This window comes from Chelonoidis abingdonii, chromosome 1 (genome assembly GCF_003597395.2).
Source record: "Chelonoidis abingdonii isolate Lonesome George chromosome 1, CheloAbing_2.0, whole genome shotgun sequence".
Taxonomy (NCBI): domain Eukaryota; kingdom Metazoa; phylum Chordata; order Testudines; family Testudinidae; genus Chelonoidis; species Chelonoidis abingdonii.
In genome coordinates this window covers 119,766,061-119,781,732 of record NC_133769.1, presented here as the reverse complement: position 1 = coordinate 119,781,732, position 15,672 = coordinate 119,766,061, and the positions used below count along the sequence as shown (strand labels likewise).

Genomic DNA, 15,672 nt, shown 5'->3' with positions numbered 1-15,672 from the left:
GGCAGTGGGTCCCGGAGCGAGTGAAGGACCCACAGCAGAATTGCCGCAGCCAACCCAGAGTGCAGAAGGACCCCCCACCGCCGAATTGCCGCCTAGGTCGGCAAAATGCCGCCCTCCCAAATCCTGGTGTCCTAGACAACCGCCTAGGTCACCTAAATGGAAGCGCCGGCCCTGCAGGTAGGAATAGACCAGGCATGTGTGTGTCCAAGGCTTTCCTCTGCCATCTGCAGCTGTATGGGGCAGGGGAGGCAAATTAACCCATCATCACCCAAAACAAAAACCAGCCACTTTTTATTGATATTTTGCAAACTTTGGGAACCTACAAGGAGAAATCTACATCTCAAATTACATTGCAGCACTGACTGTTTTGCAGAGTGAGAGTGGAGAGTGTCAAACTTTCGGTGCCGCTTACTTGGTAGCTCCCCCTACAGTGAGGGTGGTGGTGACACAATGACTGCAATCCGGGAGAGCTGTGGAGCAGCCCAGGCGAGCGGAGTGCACTAGCGAGCCGGAAGGGCGAGGTGGAGAGGGATAGACGGGGCTTCCTCCAGCCAGGGGGTTTGGCCCCTCCTGCTGTGCTGTGCCACTGCCTGCTGAGAGGGCTCCATGCCGCTCCCACCCAACCCACCTGTAGGTGAACTGAAAGTCATTGGCGGGGATGGAAGGACGCAGGCTGCCAGGTGTTCCCTGCTCAAATTTGGGTGGGCCTGGATGCCCTGTGGCTATGCCTGTTTTGCTGTATTCCTTTTCCAACAGATGTGTCAGGAGTTAGCATCCCCCGTTACTGAATGGGGAAACCTGATTAGACCTAGAGTCAATGCATTATATGAAAACTTTTAATGGCATTCATCTCTGTTTTTTGCAGATCATGAGATGATTTATTTCAGTTCTAGCAGAACTGAATAGTCATGGGGAAAGCAAGGCGATAATAAGGATGACCTGGCAAAGTGCAGGTGTCACTTAAATGTGTTAAGATTGAGTCCTGTTGAAATTAAAAGCAGTTCCTGTGTCCACAATTAAGAAAATGAGTAGCTGCCCAATGAATTGAAGTGAAGTGTACTTGGAAGAAAAAAAGATAGTGAGTTCCACTTATTTCCACATTTGAATGAATCTATAAGGGTCTAATGAAGCTAGGATCTGTTTAGGACAGGAGCAGCAGCAACATAGAATTCAAATGGGCTCTCAGACTTTGCTGAAAGAGAATCTCAAGCAGGAGACAATTTCTGACTTTTCTGTAAGTTTTGTGAAAATATGTGCACTTTCCATAATTGACATTCAACAACCGAAACACTAAAACATGCTGATCTAATAAGTATGTTGATATTCATGTTTGAAGGTCCAATATTTGGTGACTTACCAAGGCAGAAAAACTCTTTGGCAGGACTAATACAAATGCCTTTGTCTTCAGACTTTTGCAAGCACTGGTCCTGACGCAATGATCAGAAAGAAACTGCAAAGGTTCTGAGTCCCAGAACCACCATCCACCTCCTCCTACCCAGGAGCACTCACAGGCACCCACAGACATGACCCTCAACACTAGCGCTCACTTGCAACCAGAATCATTCACCAAGAATACCTGTTGGCACCCAGGGCCAGCACTTGTGGTGACAGACGTCTTGTGGGGAAGAATTGGGCGGGTGTCTACCTGAACGAGCAAGGGGATGTTGGTCAGGGGAATGCCCAGTGTGGATGTTGCTTGGTTTGGGTGGGAGGGAATGAGAAGGTGCTTGGACTAGGAAGGAGGAATGTGTATTGTGGCCCATTGCACTGACAGTTTACAAACTTTATCTCTAACAGTTTATTTAGTAGAGTGGATTGAGGGCCCAATCCAACTGTCACAGGGCTCCACTCCCACCTAGGGCGTGTCTTCCTGGCTGATCTTGGGATTAGTTCCTTCTAGATCTGGTACCCCCCATTCAGGCACTCATTCGCCTGCTCTGCCACCTCTCTCTCTGTGACCCAACATACTCTCTCTTCAGGACTTGGCCCTCCAGCTAAGTCACTATATTCCTCTCCTTCTGAGGTATCAAATTCCTAGCAGACAACTATCCCAGGCAGTCTTCTGCTCCACTGTCCCGTCTGCAGCACTTCCCCCAGTGGCTGGTACGGGAACCCAGGCCTGCCCTCTATTCTGGGTTCCAGTCCAGAAACCGTATGACTAACAACTGTGGTCTGCTTTCCCTCAGACTCTGTTACTCTTTCCTGGGACTCCTTCTTACAGCTTCTGCCCCCCAGGGAGTACCAGCTCAAACTCTCTCTTCCCAGAGAGTAACTGCAAATTACTTAACATCACAGCCTCAAATACACCTCCAGCCCAACCTGTTCCTTCTCAGCTGGACTTCATCATAAATCAGCCTTTCAAGCCTTGGCTCCCCCCCCCCCCCGTCGCCCCCAAGGGGCAGCCTATCAGGTTAAGTAACCTAATTTAACCTGTTTTGCCTTGTGTGGGGGTAAACACAACATCCAGTGCTCATTGAATCAATGGGACTCTTTCCATTGACTATAGTGGGCAGTGAATCAGCCCTGAAAGAGGGGAAGACTGGTTAGAGGTGAATCTCTAGAGAGGGAATCTAGCCAGTGAAAGTGTACAGCACCATGTTATACAACTGTCCACAGGATCCCATGGGAATATGCCATCGGGAGATGTAGAGGAAATATCTGGTGCCAATGACACAATGGGAGGATGAAAACTAAAACAAAAATGTAAATAGTTTGTTCACTCCCAGTTCATCTCCATGACAAGCAGAGGCAAAGAATATGCAACTGCAAAGAGGGCGCATATTTGGGCAGAGGAGAGACACCAAGAGAAGACTACATAATCTTTGTAGATTATGTACAATTAAGTATTTTTAGATGAAGAAATTCTGAGAGAATGAAAAAGCAGTAATACCTCTCTAAGCTGCTGCTGGCTAAGTTTATATAATGTAGTAATTCAGTGAAATGTGGATTCTGTGGTCATTCTGTTTTTTTACAATGTTGTGTGACAAATGGTATCATTTTGCACCATTTATTACATCATATCCATGGTCATATTTTTGTTGAAAGTAGGTGTACTTTAGATTATTTGAACATACTGTAAATAATAAAATATGCATGTTTCACTCCTTACTTTGAATGACAGATCTCACTGAGGCAGGTGTTTTAAGATGGTCCAAGTTACCAGCCCTCAATGATGGCTAAAAGCAAGTCCAGTTTGGGATTTAAAACAACATAGAAGAACATACAGATTTTTTTTTAATTGTGATCTTCTAATTTTAAAATGGTGTACCTAAATTTAATTAAAATTTGCCATGCATACATGTAACTAAGACACAGATGCTGCAGGGAGTGTTTCAATATGTGCCATTCCTTCCTCTTTACTACTCAGAAATACTCTGGTATTGAATTGAGATTTACTTACCTAACAGATGGAGCTAACAAATATTTATTAAGGCAAAACATTTAGCAACTAGTAATCAATTACTTAGAAGAGGAATCTCGTTAGGATGATCTCATCACAGTCAACTCCAGCACCAGACAATACAGCTTCAATCTCCCTTTGTAACACAAACATACACCTCTACCTCGATATAATGCTGTCCTTGGGAGCCAAAAAATCTTACCCCATTAGAGGTGAAACCGTGTTATATCGAACTTGCTTTGATCCGCCGGAGTGTGCAGCCCCGCCCCCCCGGAGCACTGCTTTACCACATTATATCTGAATTTGTGTGTTATATTCGGGTCATGTTTCTATCAAGGTAGAGGTGTATATAAAAAAACATTTTGTTACCTTTTCTATACCTATGTCTTAGTCTCTCATTCTGTGTTAACTATCCCCCTCCCCCTCACACGGTCAGTACAGGTTTAGTATTAGTTCAGACAGAATCTTTTCTACCTTTTTAGTTACTTTCTCTTCTTGGTCTCACCAAACATGATTAATCTGCAATTTCTTTACACATACACAGTTCTACTTATGCTTAAGCTATTAAATATTATCAAAAACAGACTCTTAAATCCACTGCAAGGCTTCTGTTCAGGCCTAAATCTGTGTTTTTGCTCCCAACACTGGGGATGGCGTTAAGAGGTACTTTTGCTTATGGACAGGCCAGGACTTAGTATCTCAGTTATACAGAAAAACCAAAATCCTCACTTGGGTCGGATGTTGGCATCCACTGAAGTCAATGACAAAACTCCCACTGAATTCAGTGTGCATGATTAAGCCCCAGGGACAGATCCTGCTCCTAATTGACTTTCTGGGAGCTGGAACAGGCCCCTGTGTAGGCACACGACTTTTTTATGGCACATTTCGCCTGAGTCAGAAGAGATTAATCCTAGCAGCCTGGGCAAATTCAGTTTGGATAATCATAGTCTGCCTCCAAGTTTCAGTGCATACAGAAGTCTTCATAATTCCTGGCACCTAAACTCATTGAGTCCAGTCCCCTGCCCTCATGGCAGGACCAAATACTGTCTAGACCATCCCTGATAGACATTTATCTAACCTACTCTTAAAATATCTCAGAGATGGAGATTCCACAACCTCCCTAGGCAATTTATTCCAGTGTTTAACTACCCTGACAGTTAGGAACTTTTTCCTAATGTCCAACCTAAATCTCCCTTGCTGCAGTTTAAGCCCATTGCTTCTTGTTCTATCATTAGAGGCTAAGGTGAACAAGTTTTCTCCCTCCTCCTGATGACACCCTTTTAGATACCTGAAAACTGCTATCATGTCCCCTCTCAGTCTTCTCTTTTCCAAACTAAATAAACCATTCTTTCAGCCTCCTTCATAGGTCATGTTCTCAAGACCTTTAATCATTCTTGTTGCTCTTCTCTGGACCCTCCAATTTCTCCACATCTTTCTTGAAATGCGGTGCCCAGAACTGGACACAATACTCCAGTTGAGGCCTAACCAGCGCAGAGTAGAGCGGAAGAATGACTTCTCGTGTCTTGTTTACAACACACCTGTTAATGCATCCCAGAATCACGTTTGCTTTTTTTGCAACAGTATCACACTGTTGACTCATATTTAGCTTGTGGTCCACTATGACCCCTAGATCTCTTTCTGCCATACTCCTTCCTAGACAGTCTCTTCCCATTCTGTATGTGTGAAACTGATTGTTCCTTCCTAAGTGGAGCACTTTGCATTTGTCTTTATTGAACTTCATCCGGTTTACCTCAGACCATTTCTCCAATTTGTCCAGATCATTTTGAATTTTGACCCTGTCCTCCAAAGCAGTTGCAATCCCTCCCAGTTTGGTATCGTCCGCAAACTTAATAAGCGTACTTTCTATGCCAACATCTAAGTCGTTGATGAAGATATTGAACAGAGCCGGTCCCAAAACAGACCCCTGCGGAACCCCACTTGTTATACCTTTCCAGCAGGATTGGGAGCCATTAATAACTACTCTCTGAGTACGGTTATCCAGCCAGTTATGCACCCACCTTATAGTAGCCCCATCTAAATTGTATTTGCCTAGTTTATCGATAAGGATATCATGCGAGACCGTATCAAATGCCTTACTAAAGTCTAGGTATACCACATCCACCGCTTCTCCCTTATCCACAAGCTCGTTATATCCTATCAAAGAAAGCTATCAGATTGGTTTGACACGATTTGTTCTTTACAAATCCATGCTGGCTATTCCCTATCACCTTACCACCTTCCAAGTGTTTGCAGATGATTTCTTTAATTACTTGCTCCATTATCTTCCCTGGCACAGAAGTTAAACTAACTGGTCTGTAGTTTCCTGGGTTGTTTTTTATTTCCCTTTTTATAGATGGGCACTATATTTGCCCTTTTCCAGTCTTCTGGAATCTCTCCCGTCTCCCATGACTTTCCAAAGATAATAGCTAGAGGCTCAGATACCTCCTCTATTAACTCCTTGAGTATTCTAGGATGCATTTCATCAGGCCCTGGTGACTTGCAGGCATCTAACTTTTCTAAGTGATTTTTAACTTGCTCTTTTTTTATTTTATCTTCTAAACCTACCCCTTCCCATAAGCATTCACTATGTTAGACATTCCTTCAGACTTCTCAGTGAAGACCGAAACAAAGAAGTCATTAAGCATCTCTGCCATTTCCAAGTTTCCTGTTACTGTTTCTCCCTCCTCACTGAGCAGTGGGCCTACCCTGTCCTTGGTCTTCTCTTGCTTCTAATGTATTGATAAAAAGTCTTCTTGTTTCCCTTTATTCCCATAGATTCCTGTGTTGTTTGCCTATATTCATCCTTTGTAATCTGACTAGTTTCCATTTTTTATATGACTCCTTTTTATTTTGTAGGTCATGCAAGATCTCGTGGTTAAGCCAAGGTGGTCTTTTGCCACATTTTCTATCTTTCCTACCCATCGGAATAGCTTGCTTTGGGCCCTTAATAGTGTTCCCTTTGAAAAAACTGAACTCTCCTCAGTTGTTTTTCCCCTCAGTCTTGATTCCCATGGGACCTTACCTATCAGTTCTCTGAGCTTACCAAAATCTGCCTTCCTGAAATCCATTGTCTCTATTTTGCTGTACACCCTTCTACTCTTCCTTAGAATTGCAAACTCTATGATTTCATGATCACTTTCATCCAAGCTTCCTTCTACTTTCAAATTCTCAACAAGTTCCTCCCTGTTTGTTAAAATCAGGTCTAGAACAGCTTCCCCCCTAGTAGCTGAAATAAAAAGTTGTCTGCAATGCAGTCCAGGAACTTATTGGATAGTCTGTGCCCCGCGGTGGTTATTTTCCCAACATATATCTGGATAGTTGAAGTCCCCCATCAACACCAAATCTTGGGCTTTTGATGATTTTGTTAGTTGTTTAAAAAAAGCCTCATCCACCTCTTCAACCCGATTAGGTGGCCTGTAGTAGACTCCTAGCACGACATCACCCTTGTTTTTTACCCCTTTTATCCTAACCCAGAGATTCTCAACACTTCCGTCTCCTATGTCCATCTCCACCTCAGTCCAAGTGTGTACATTTTTAATTTATAAGGCAACACCTCCTCCCTTTTTCCCCTGTCTATCCTTCCTGAGCAAACTGTACCCATCCAAATGCCAAAGCCTCGTTCCTGGGGAGCAACTCTTCCCCAAGAACGAATTCTACTTAGAGAGATTTATGCAGACAAAAGCTCTCCTGTGGTCTATAGTTGTTCCCCCACAGAGAAACACTATGACAATACTGCAAGACACTTACTAAGAAAAGGACACTTACTCACATACTAAGAAAATGAATTTGGAAGACAATGTGTGTCGTAGAGTGGCTCCTGCCATAACAGTATTTCAAGTATTTGAAGTCAATGGCATAGCTCCCAATGACTTCAAAGGTGCCAGGTTGGGTCCCTAACTTGGGAAGTACTGTGGGACCTTTGGATGAAAGGGTGATGAGATATGGGCTGAATTTCAAGACATGCTGATAGTGAATTGCAGGTGCTCAAAACCTGTCAACATTTAGCCACATAGAAATAATACTTAGCACTTAGCTTTACATAGTCAAAGCACTGTACAAACATGAAAAAAATTACACAGAGTGAGTCAGCATTTTGATAAGAAATGAAATCCTCAGGAAAAGTTCTGAAGGTTATTAAAACATTGCAAATGAAACTTGACATTAGCGATTACCTGCTTGATTTTTAAATTGTTCATTTCAAGCATAAACAGAATTGCATGAGTCTGAGAGTGGAACAAAAGTTATTACCTTTGCACAACTGGGCTATGCCTTTCAGTTTATGACTACGTTAAAAAGGAGCCAAATTCAACCATCATGTAACTTGAATGTGCCAGGTGTAAAATGTGATTGTGTGCCAGGTGTAAAATGGTCAGAAATAGGGTCTAAGTGGTAGAGAAGTGTACCTTGCACTAACTTGGCATTCAATGAATGAAAAAATAAGTGTATGTGAGGATGGAAGTGGGAGGCTATAGCAGTCTTAGGGCCGGATTCACCATTGCCTCACTCCAGTTTAATACCAGTGTAACTCCATTAAAATTAATGGCATCACAACAGCAAAAACAGGGAGTAATGCAGCGGTGAAGCAGGCTTTTGAGTAGGATTTTGGAAGGCATTCAGAGTAGACCATACTCTGCTCCTTATGTCAACATTCACTTCAGTGGGAGCAGAGCAAGGCCAGTGCTTAGTGCTATTAAATAATCTCATCTTTTTTCTTAAAGTGACTCTTGCAGAACTGTGTGCACATATTTCAAAAAATCATATTGTGGGCCTTGCTTTATAGATTCTTTTCATGGACATCTCCCCTCACAACCTCCCCCTCCAGATCCCACACTTTCAGGGGCGGTGAGTAATATGGGACCCTCGTGTCTGTGCTCTGGGAATATTCAGGGCCATGGGGACCCAGCTCCACCAATGTTTGGGGCCGAGTCTCTCCCCTGGCCCCGCCTGCTGCCCCTACGCACCTGCCCCGGAGCATCTCTGAGCCCCGCTTGCCACCCTCGGGTGATTTAAAAGGGCCCAGAGGCCACCGCCACCACCAGCAGCAGCACAGTGGGGCTAATGCAGCTTCCTGACCGCCTTTGATCCACACCACTCCCGGAAGCGGCCAGAACATCCCTGCGGCCCCGGGGACGAGAGTGGTCTCTGCATGCTGCCCCCATTCTGAGCGCCAACTCTGTAATTCCCTTTGGCCAATGGGAGCTGTTGGGGCAGTGCTTGCAGGCAGTGACATGTGGAGATCCCCCAGCCTCCCCGCCTAGGAGCCACGGCCAAACGGGTATACAAGTCACTTCTGGGACCCATCCAAGGTAAGCGCCACACCCCTCACCCTCTCCTGCACCCCAACACCCTGTCCCATCCCAGAGCCCACAACCTCACACCCAAACTCCTACCTAGACCCCGAACCCTGCACCGTCATCTGCACCCCAACCCCCAGTCCAGAGCCCACACCCCACACCCAACTTCCTCCTAGATCCCAATCCCTCACCCCTCCCGCACCCAAACTCCCTTTTAGAACCCGAACCCCCTCCCGCACCCAAACTCCCTGCCAGAGCCTGCACCCCACACGCCCTCCTGCACCCCCACCTACCCCAGCCCAGAGCCTTGCACCCTAGCAACCAACTCCCTCCAGAGCCACCACCCCTTCCGCACTCAAACTCCCTCCCAGCGCCTTAGGCAAGTTGTGGGGTGGGGGGGGGACTTGGACACGTTTCTGTGGCACCACAAAATTATACCAAACCTGCACACCCCTGCATACTTTCCTTAGTCAACTGTACTAGCTACTATGAAAGAGTCACATTAGGGCTGTGGTAATGAGGAAAGATGAAAAGAAAGGGACAAATTGTGTCAGGCTGCTTGTCAGGTGCGGGGGGATCCTGTACAAAACAGGTTTGTGAGCTGCACTGAAATGTTTACAGCACCGGACACCTGACTTGGACTGGTGGGTTCAATCATCCTGGGCAATGACCTATCACACTGCCCAGAAAATATTAGTGGCCTGATCACCTCTTCTTGCAGTCTGTTGCCTTGAAGTTCTGACTGACCAAGCTGTGCAGCATAGTGACAAATAAGGAATTCTAGGTGGTTATGGATTTGTTACAAATTTTAAAAAGATAAAATTCAATCCAGAGCAATTTAATTTCAGAAACACCAGCTACATTTCATTGCAATTGCAACTGGACAGCACAAAAATAGCGAATGAAGGAGCAGCAGGCTAGCCACTGCCTCTACCAAACTCAAATTTTCAAAAATGCCTCCTAATTTGGGGCTCTTAATTTGAGAGTCTGAGATTCCTACAACTGGGTCCCCCAAAATTGAGTTTCCTAAAAAGAGAGGGCCCTTCTGAAAATGTAGGTCTCAGGAGAAAAATGAATGGGAGATAAGGCGAGGTTAGCTAGCCAGGAACAGATCTCTCTCCCTCCATCCCCTAGTGGAGAATATGAATGATGCATCGCATTCCAGTCTCCACTTCATTTGTATTTTATCTGTATAAGGCTAGTGGGACAGAGATCCCACCCCCCACGTTGATGCTGCCTGCCCTCAATGCTGCTGCGGGATTGGTGCATGCTCACTTCTGATCGCACCCAACCTTTTTTGTAGGTGGCTACACACACTTCTCTCTTTGCCCTCCAGAATGGAAACTGGAGTCACACACTGTCTGGCCTTTGTTGGTCCCTGAAAGCTCTGTCCTCAGCAGAAAATAGACCGCACTGGCTGCCCTTGAGGTTTGGGTAAACTGGAGGAGGAAGGAATCTGCAAGCTCCTCTGTGTCACTCTTTGCAGAAAATTCCAATAGGAGAGCTGGCCCGTGCAACAGTGGGGAGGCTGCAGGCAACTTAGGCAAGGTCTGTGCAGCACCTGCAGCTAATGCTACAAGGAAACGCATAGCCGCAGCCTCCCCGGGCCATCGTGCACTCAGCCGTGCACAGTTCAAAGGAGGTAGGCTCGGCTGCTGCTCTGCATCGCGTTCCCCCGCCCGGAGCCCTTCACAAACTCTGCTCTCCCCGCCCACCGCAGCCGCTACTCAGAGACCAGCTGCTGGGGCGGGGCCAGTCTCTATAAAGAGGGTGGCTGCTGCTGTTTTTCTCTCCAGGCCGCGATCCAGGGAGGGCTGAAGAGCAGGAGTCATGGGGACCTACGTGGAGCTGAACACTAAGGCAAAGATGCCCATCCTGGGGCTTGGCACCTGGAAGGTACCGTAATTGCAGCAGGTGGGATCTAGGACATGGTACCGAGCGGCCACTGGCGCCTGCGCTCGGGTGCACACTGCATCCGTTCCTCATCGCTGCCCCTAGAACTGCTGATCTGTTTGTATCTGGTCGTCCCCTTGCAAAGTGTGTGGGCAAAACTGCTGGCCTCGGCTTGGCTTCTTGTTACAGGGCAGGCAGCTCTGGCCGCCCCCGGCTCTTCCTGAGCACCGGGAAGTTCCTCTGCAAACGATTTGGTTTTCTTGCTGGCGAGTTTGTTGCCTCTCTCCCCCATGACGCGTCCGTCCCTGATGCGGTTGCAGTTGGATCGCTGAGCGAGGGTAAGGGTGGGTATGCTGTATGCGCTCTCAGTGTGCTCACCCCTGGAATCGCTGTTGGCCCTTATTGAACCCTGTCTGGTGTGTCATGCTGCCATACCCAGCCCTTTGCTGCGTTGAGAGTAGTCTATTAAGTTAGTGGGCACATGAAACGGTCGGGTTAAATTTATTGCGTATTTTTCGGGGGGAGGGGCTTCTTGCGCTCAAAATTATAGGAAATTGGCCTATTAAAAGAGGCACTGTCAATTTAAAAATAGTGTATTCGGCCTAATTTCTATTGCATCTCTGTTATAGTTAACTTCTGATTTTAAAGAATTGCATTTTAAGGCATTTTCCTTGTCACTGCCCACGTTTCCGTTGATCGTCTCTCTGGTTGGTATTAAAACCAAAGCAGTCGTTTCACTTTTAGGCCCTTCTGCAGTGTTTGACGCGTTCAGACAGTGGGGGGCAGAGAACCTTTTTGTTTTCAAAACAGCTGGCTGAGTGTTTTTTTTAGCCTTTTCTATTACAAGTTTTTCTTTTGGCCTTAGATTTTTTAAATTACTTGTGGTTTTTAAAAGATCTCACCCATTCAGGGTTCATGGAGTTGTCTGGTATCATTTTAATAGTGAAGATACATTACCAAGGGTAGTTTCTAGAAAGCTCAGGGAGGAACTTCTGTTCTCCACGCTACAGCATGTGATTGGTGATTCCTAATAGCACACCTAAGTGTGCGCGTAGGGTGGGGGGAGGGGAGAAAGAATTATTAATTTTAGTTAATGCAGCCAGGATTTAGATTACTGGTGTCTGTTTCTAATTCTTGACTTCAGACTTGTATGTGACTTTGAGGAATGATCTTCTGCCTTGACTTTTTTGTCTGTAAACAGGGATATTACTGACCTTATTTTACAAGGTGTGAGAGGATTATTTCGTAAAGAGCATCCTCTCTTAGAAGCCTATGAAGGGCAAAAGCAGTATTGAGTTATTAGAGATTATGGCAAATTTGGTGACAGTGGTCTTGTAAAATGTCATTAAACTTACTTCATGCTCTGTCTGTGACATCATTGTCGAAACCGTTTATAGGTAAACAGAGCTATTGGTACAATTTTAAAAGCACTTCCTTGTCAACCTTTGTGCATGGTTTTGCTTATCCATTGCTTGATTTGCTGGTTCCAGATATCTAAGTTAATGCAGGTGGTATCCCAAATGTAATCTGTTTGGCATCTGTAAGTAAGGTGTTCTTAAGCTGCAGAAGGAGCTGCCAGCTGGGCTTGAACTGACTATGGGGAGCAGGGCTAATGCTTGAAGATGGCAAACTCGGCTAGAGTCTGGGCTTGATGCCTAGGAAGGGGAGGTTCAAGCCCAAACTTCCACCTGACTTGCACTTCAAGTCGATTGCTTTTAAGTATGTATTTGTCAGATCTCGCATTATTATGGTCCCACAAGTGACAGCTGTCTCATACGATCCTGTAAAATGCTATTTCCATACAGCATGCTTACAGTTGGAATAGATAGGTGATGCTGAACAATATGTTCTAGTGGCTACTGATCATGGGTGCAGACCCATGGGTCTGGGGCTGAGCACCTAAGGGAAAAATCTAGTGGTGCTCTGCACCATGAGCTGCCAGGCCTGTCGCTCCCCCACCCACTTCCTCCCGGGTGTGCCGGAAACTGCTTGTCCCCACTTCTCTGCTCCCACTTCCTGCCTGCTCCCCAACTGGGAGGTGGAGGGGAAGAAGGGAACATGGCATGCTCGAGAGGCGGGGCTCGGGGCAGAGATTTGGAGAAGAATCGAATAGGCAGGAGAGGTGAGTTGGGCAGGGATTTGGGGAAGGAGTGGAAAGGCAGGGGCAGAGGGGGTCAGCAACCCACCGGTGGGAGCGACTGTCAGTGCCATTATGCATGTGGCTGTTCATAGTAAATACCTTCCTTAACGTCTTTTTCTCCCACTGGCAATCTTACAGGCCAAGGATCACATCTGCTCCTTCAGAGAGCGTTTACGCTTAGTGCAGCCCGGTGGGTGGGCGGATATCGCATAGCAAACTCTGAATCCCCGTGTTGCTTATTTTTACCTTCCTTGGGCAGCAGCAGGTTTAGCAAACTTGGTATTTTGAACAACTTTTGACCAGCAGAATTGGAACAAATCAAATAGCAATCGCGGCAACAGCTGGTGTATGCAATACCTGAAAATGCAGGCACATATCTGATTTTTTTTTCTTTTTTGCTGTGCGCAAAATGTTAATGTTCCCTTATAATTTTTTTGCTCTAATACACACTGCAACTCTGGAATTAATTGGTTCATAGATGTCAGTGGAGCTGTCTAATCTTATCTAGCATGTTGCCCTGAGAGACAGCTGCCAGCTCTGTACTGTGCACACTTCCTGGTTGCAGCAGTTATCTGGTCATAGATTCGCTTCCGTGGTTGGCAGGAAATCCTTAATGCTTCCCTGAAAAGGACATCTCACGCCGCTGCCCAAAGTGAGGAGTTAAGACAGTAGACTGGGTCATTGATCTTATAGCGACTCGCCTGACTGTGACTGTGGATGAGTGCATTCTGAGGTGCGGGAGGTAGCTCTAAGATCTGCTTGTAAAAGCCTCTTTTCTTTTTGACATGCTTTAGTGTAACATTTGAATCTTCTCCCTCAGCACTCTGGATCTGCCATTTATTTCTGGCTCTTTCTCTTTCAAGTGGTGATTGCCTTTTTTACTGCCGGAAGCTTCTGCATCTCCCCAGCCTCTCCTTTTGTGGGTGCTTCCCTGTTTGATCATTATACATAGCTCTTCTATAGCGCTCTTGTCCGTCGAGACTGCTAATACTTTACAAAGAAGGTGCGTATTAGTTTCCTTCACTTTAGATGGGAAACTGAGGACAGAAGGTCAGTCATCTGCCACATCATACAGAACTTAGGTTATGACTCTGTCCCTTCCTTTCCCAATGCACCACACTGGCTTTCAGCTCGGATGGAGCTTCTGTCTGCATTAATTGGAAATGAAGAGGGGTGCGGGAAGCTCCCTTTTATGGACAGGTCAGCAGTTAGCTATAAAATCCAGTTATTAGCTGTTCTCTAACCTTACAGATGAAGAGAAAGCCATAGGTAAAAAGGGGAGTGGCCAAGAGGATGGAGCTAGAATTTTTTTAAATTGAATGGGGGAATTCCTTTCCCTTCTGCTCTTGTGTTGAGTCTTGGTGTGGAGGAGGACAGAGCAGACAGGGCTGACTATACGTAAAAAGCTTTGGCCAGGCTATGAAATCATCAGATCGGTACTAGAAACTATCATTAAAACCCCAGATATTAGTAGATCAGGAATTCTAGGAAGATGCGATGTAGGTTTATTTCTTTATGGCTTGTGGGTTCCTCTGTGCTAACCCCAGGTGCTTTTGTGTTGCTTGTAACCTTTAAGCTGGACCTCAAGAAGCTATCTTGATGCTTAATCCTTGTAATTGTGTTTTTTAAAACCTAGCAAAAAGCCTAAGTTCCAGATGTATTTTCTTTTTGTTCTAAATAAAATTTACCTTTGTCAAGAAACAGGACTGAATTTTTGTGTCCCTCAGAGGTTTGTGCATTTGTTTAATTAGCTGGTGGCAACAGCTGACTTCCTTTGTTTTTTCTAAGCTCTTCCCTGGGGGGTGAAAGGGCTTGAAAGTACCCCAGAGGAAGACATTCCCAAGTGCGCCTTCCTGGGTTCCAAAAGGGGTTTTTGCACTTGGATGGTGGCAGCATCTACCCATCCAAGGTCAGAAGCTGTAACCTTGGGAGTCTAATACAAGCCTGGAGTGGCCAGTATTTATTTTTAGAATCCTTGCAGGTCCTCACCTGCTGCCCTCAAAGTGCCAGAGTGGGGAATAAGCCTTGACAGCTAGTTCTCAGGATAGCCCTCTTCCTAGTACCACTTGAAGGGTGTTGCCAAAGAGCCCTCTCACACAGAAATAGCTCCTTGACAGCCATCCAGAGTAGGGTAATGGTGTGAGGCAGCTTTGTTTTGCTAAACTATCCATGTAAGATGCAGGATGTGTAGGGATACTAAAGAAGGTTTATATTAGACATGGTTTATATGAAAAATTATTTATTTTTAAAAATGATTTATTGTTAGAAATGATTTAATGTTAATTAATACTTTATAACTAAAGGTTTATATTAGAAATAAATGTGATTCCCCAGATTTAGCCTCTCATCTGCAAGCCACCAGCTGTGTCTGTGTGAAGCCTGCTCACAGAAATACTTTGTATAAAACTTGTTAAAGGTTAATTAACTCTAAGTGCCCTTCTCTGAGTGACACTTCGTAGTCGCTACTTTTCTTTGTAACCGCCGCTGTGAGCCAAAACAGTAGCTGTTATAGTACGTAGAGACCCCCACCCTCCCTAAGTTTTCATCTCACTTTATTTTTAAATGATAAAAGACAAAGAGTCTCTCCTAAATTGGTAACACCCCAAAAGGTAAAAAACAGTAAAATAGATAGAAAATGTATGTAAATAAGTGCCTAGTTTAAATAATAAATGAATGGTTAGGGAGTTACCTAACCTGAAAAATTCAGTGTTGGCTAAAAAAGGTGTCAAGTGGAATCAACCAGATGACCCCCGGAGGGCGAACTGGAATCCACCCCAAGCACCTAACAAACGTCTGACAGAATGGAGCCAGCCACCTGCTGATTGATCTGGCAACAGCAGAATGAAACAACTCCCATGAACTAACATAGGGAAAAATCCCTATAAAACTGGACTCTGAAGACTGAGGACTTTGAGTCTAGGGTTCTGCTGCCAGCCTCCAGGAGC

General features: G+C 45.4%; 2 protein-coding genes across 2 annotated transcripts in view; both read left to right on the top strand.

The window, feature by feature from the left end:
* The window catches only part of LOC116835616 (aldo-keto reductase family 1 member B1), a 645,245-nt gene that overhangs the window by 594,582 nt on the left and 34,991 nt on the right, over positions 1-15,672 (top strand). The window lies entirely within an intron of this gene.
* LOC116835742 (aldo-keto reductase family 1 member B7-like) overlaps positions 10,376-15,672 on the top strand; it is a 26,315-nt gene continuing 21,018 nt past the window's right edge. Inside the window, exon 1 of the mRNA XM_075069656.1 lies at positions 10,376-10,590. Coding sequence (XP_074925757.1) covers positions 10,525-10,590 — 66 coding nt within the window. The 5' untranslated portion in view covers positions 10,376-10,524. The remainder of the gene's footprint in view (positions 10,591-15,672) is intronic.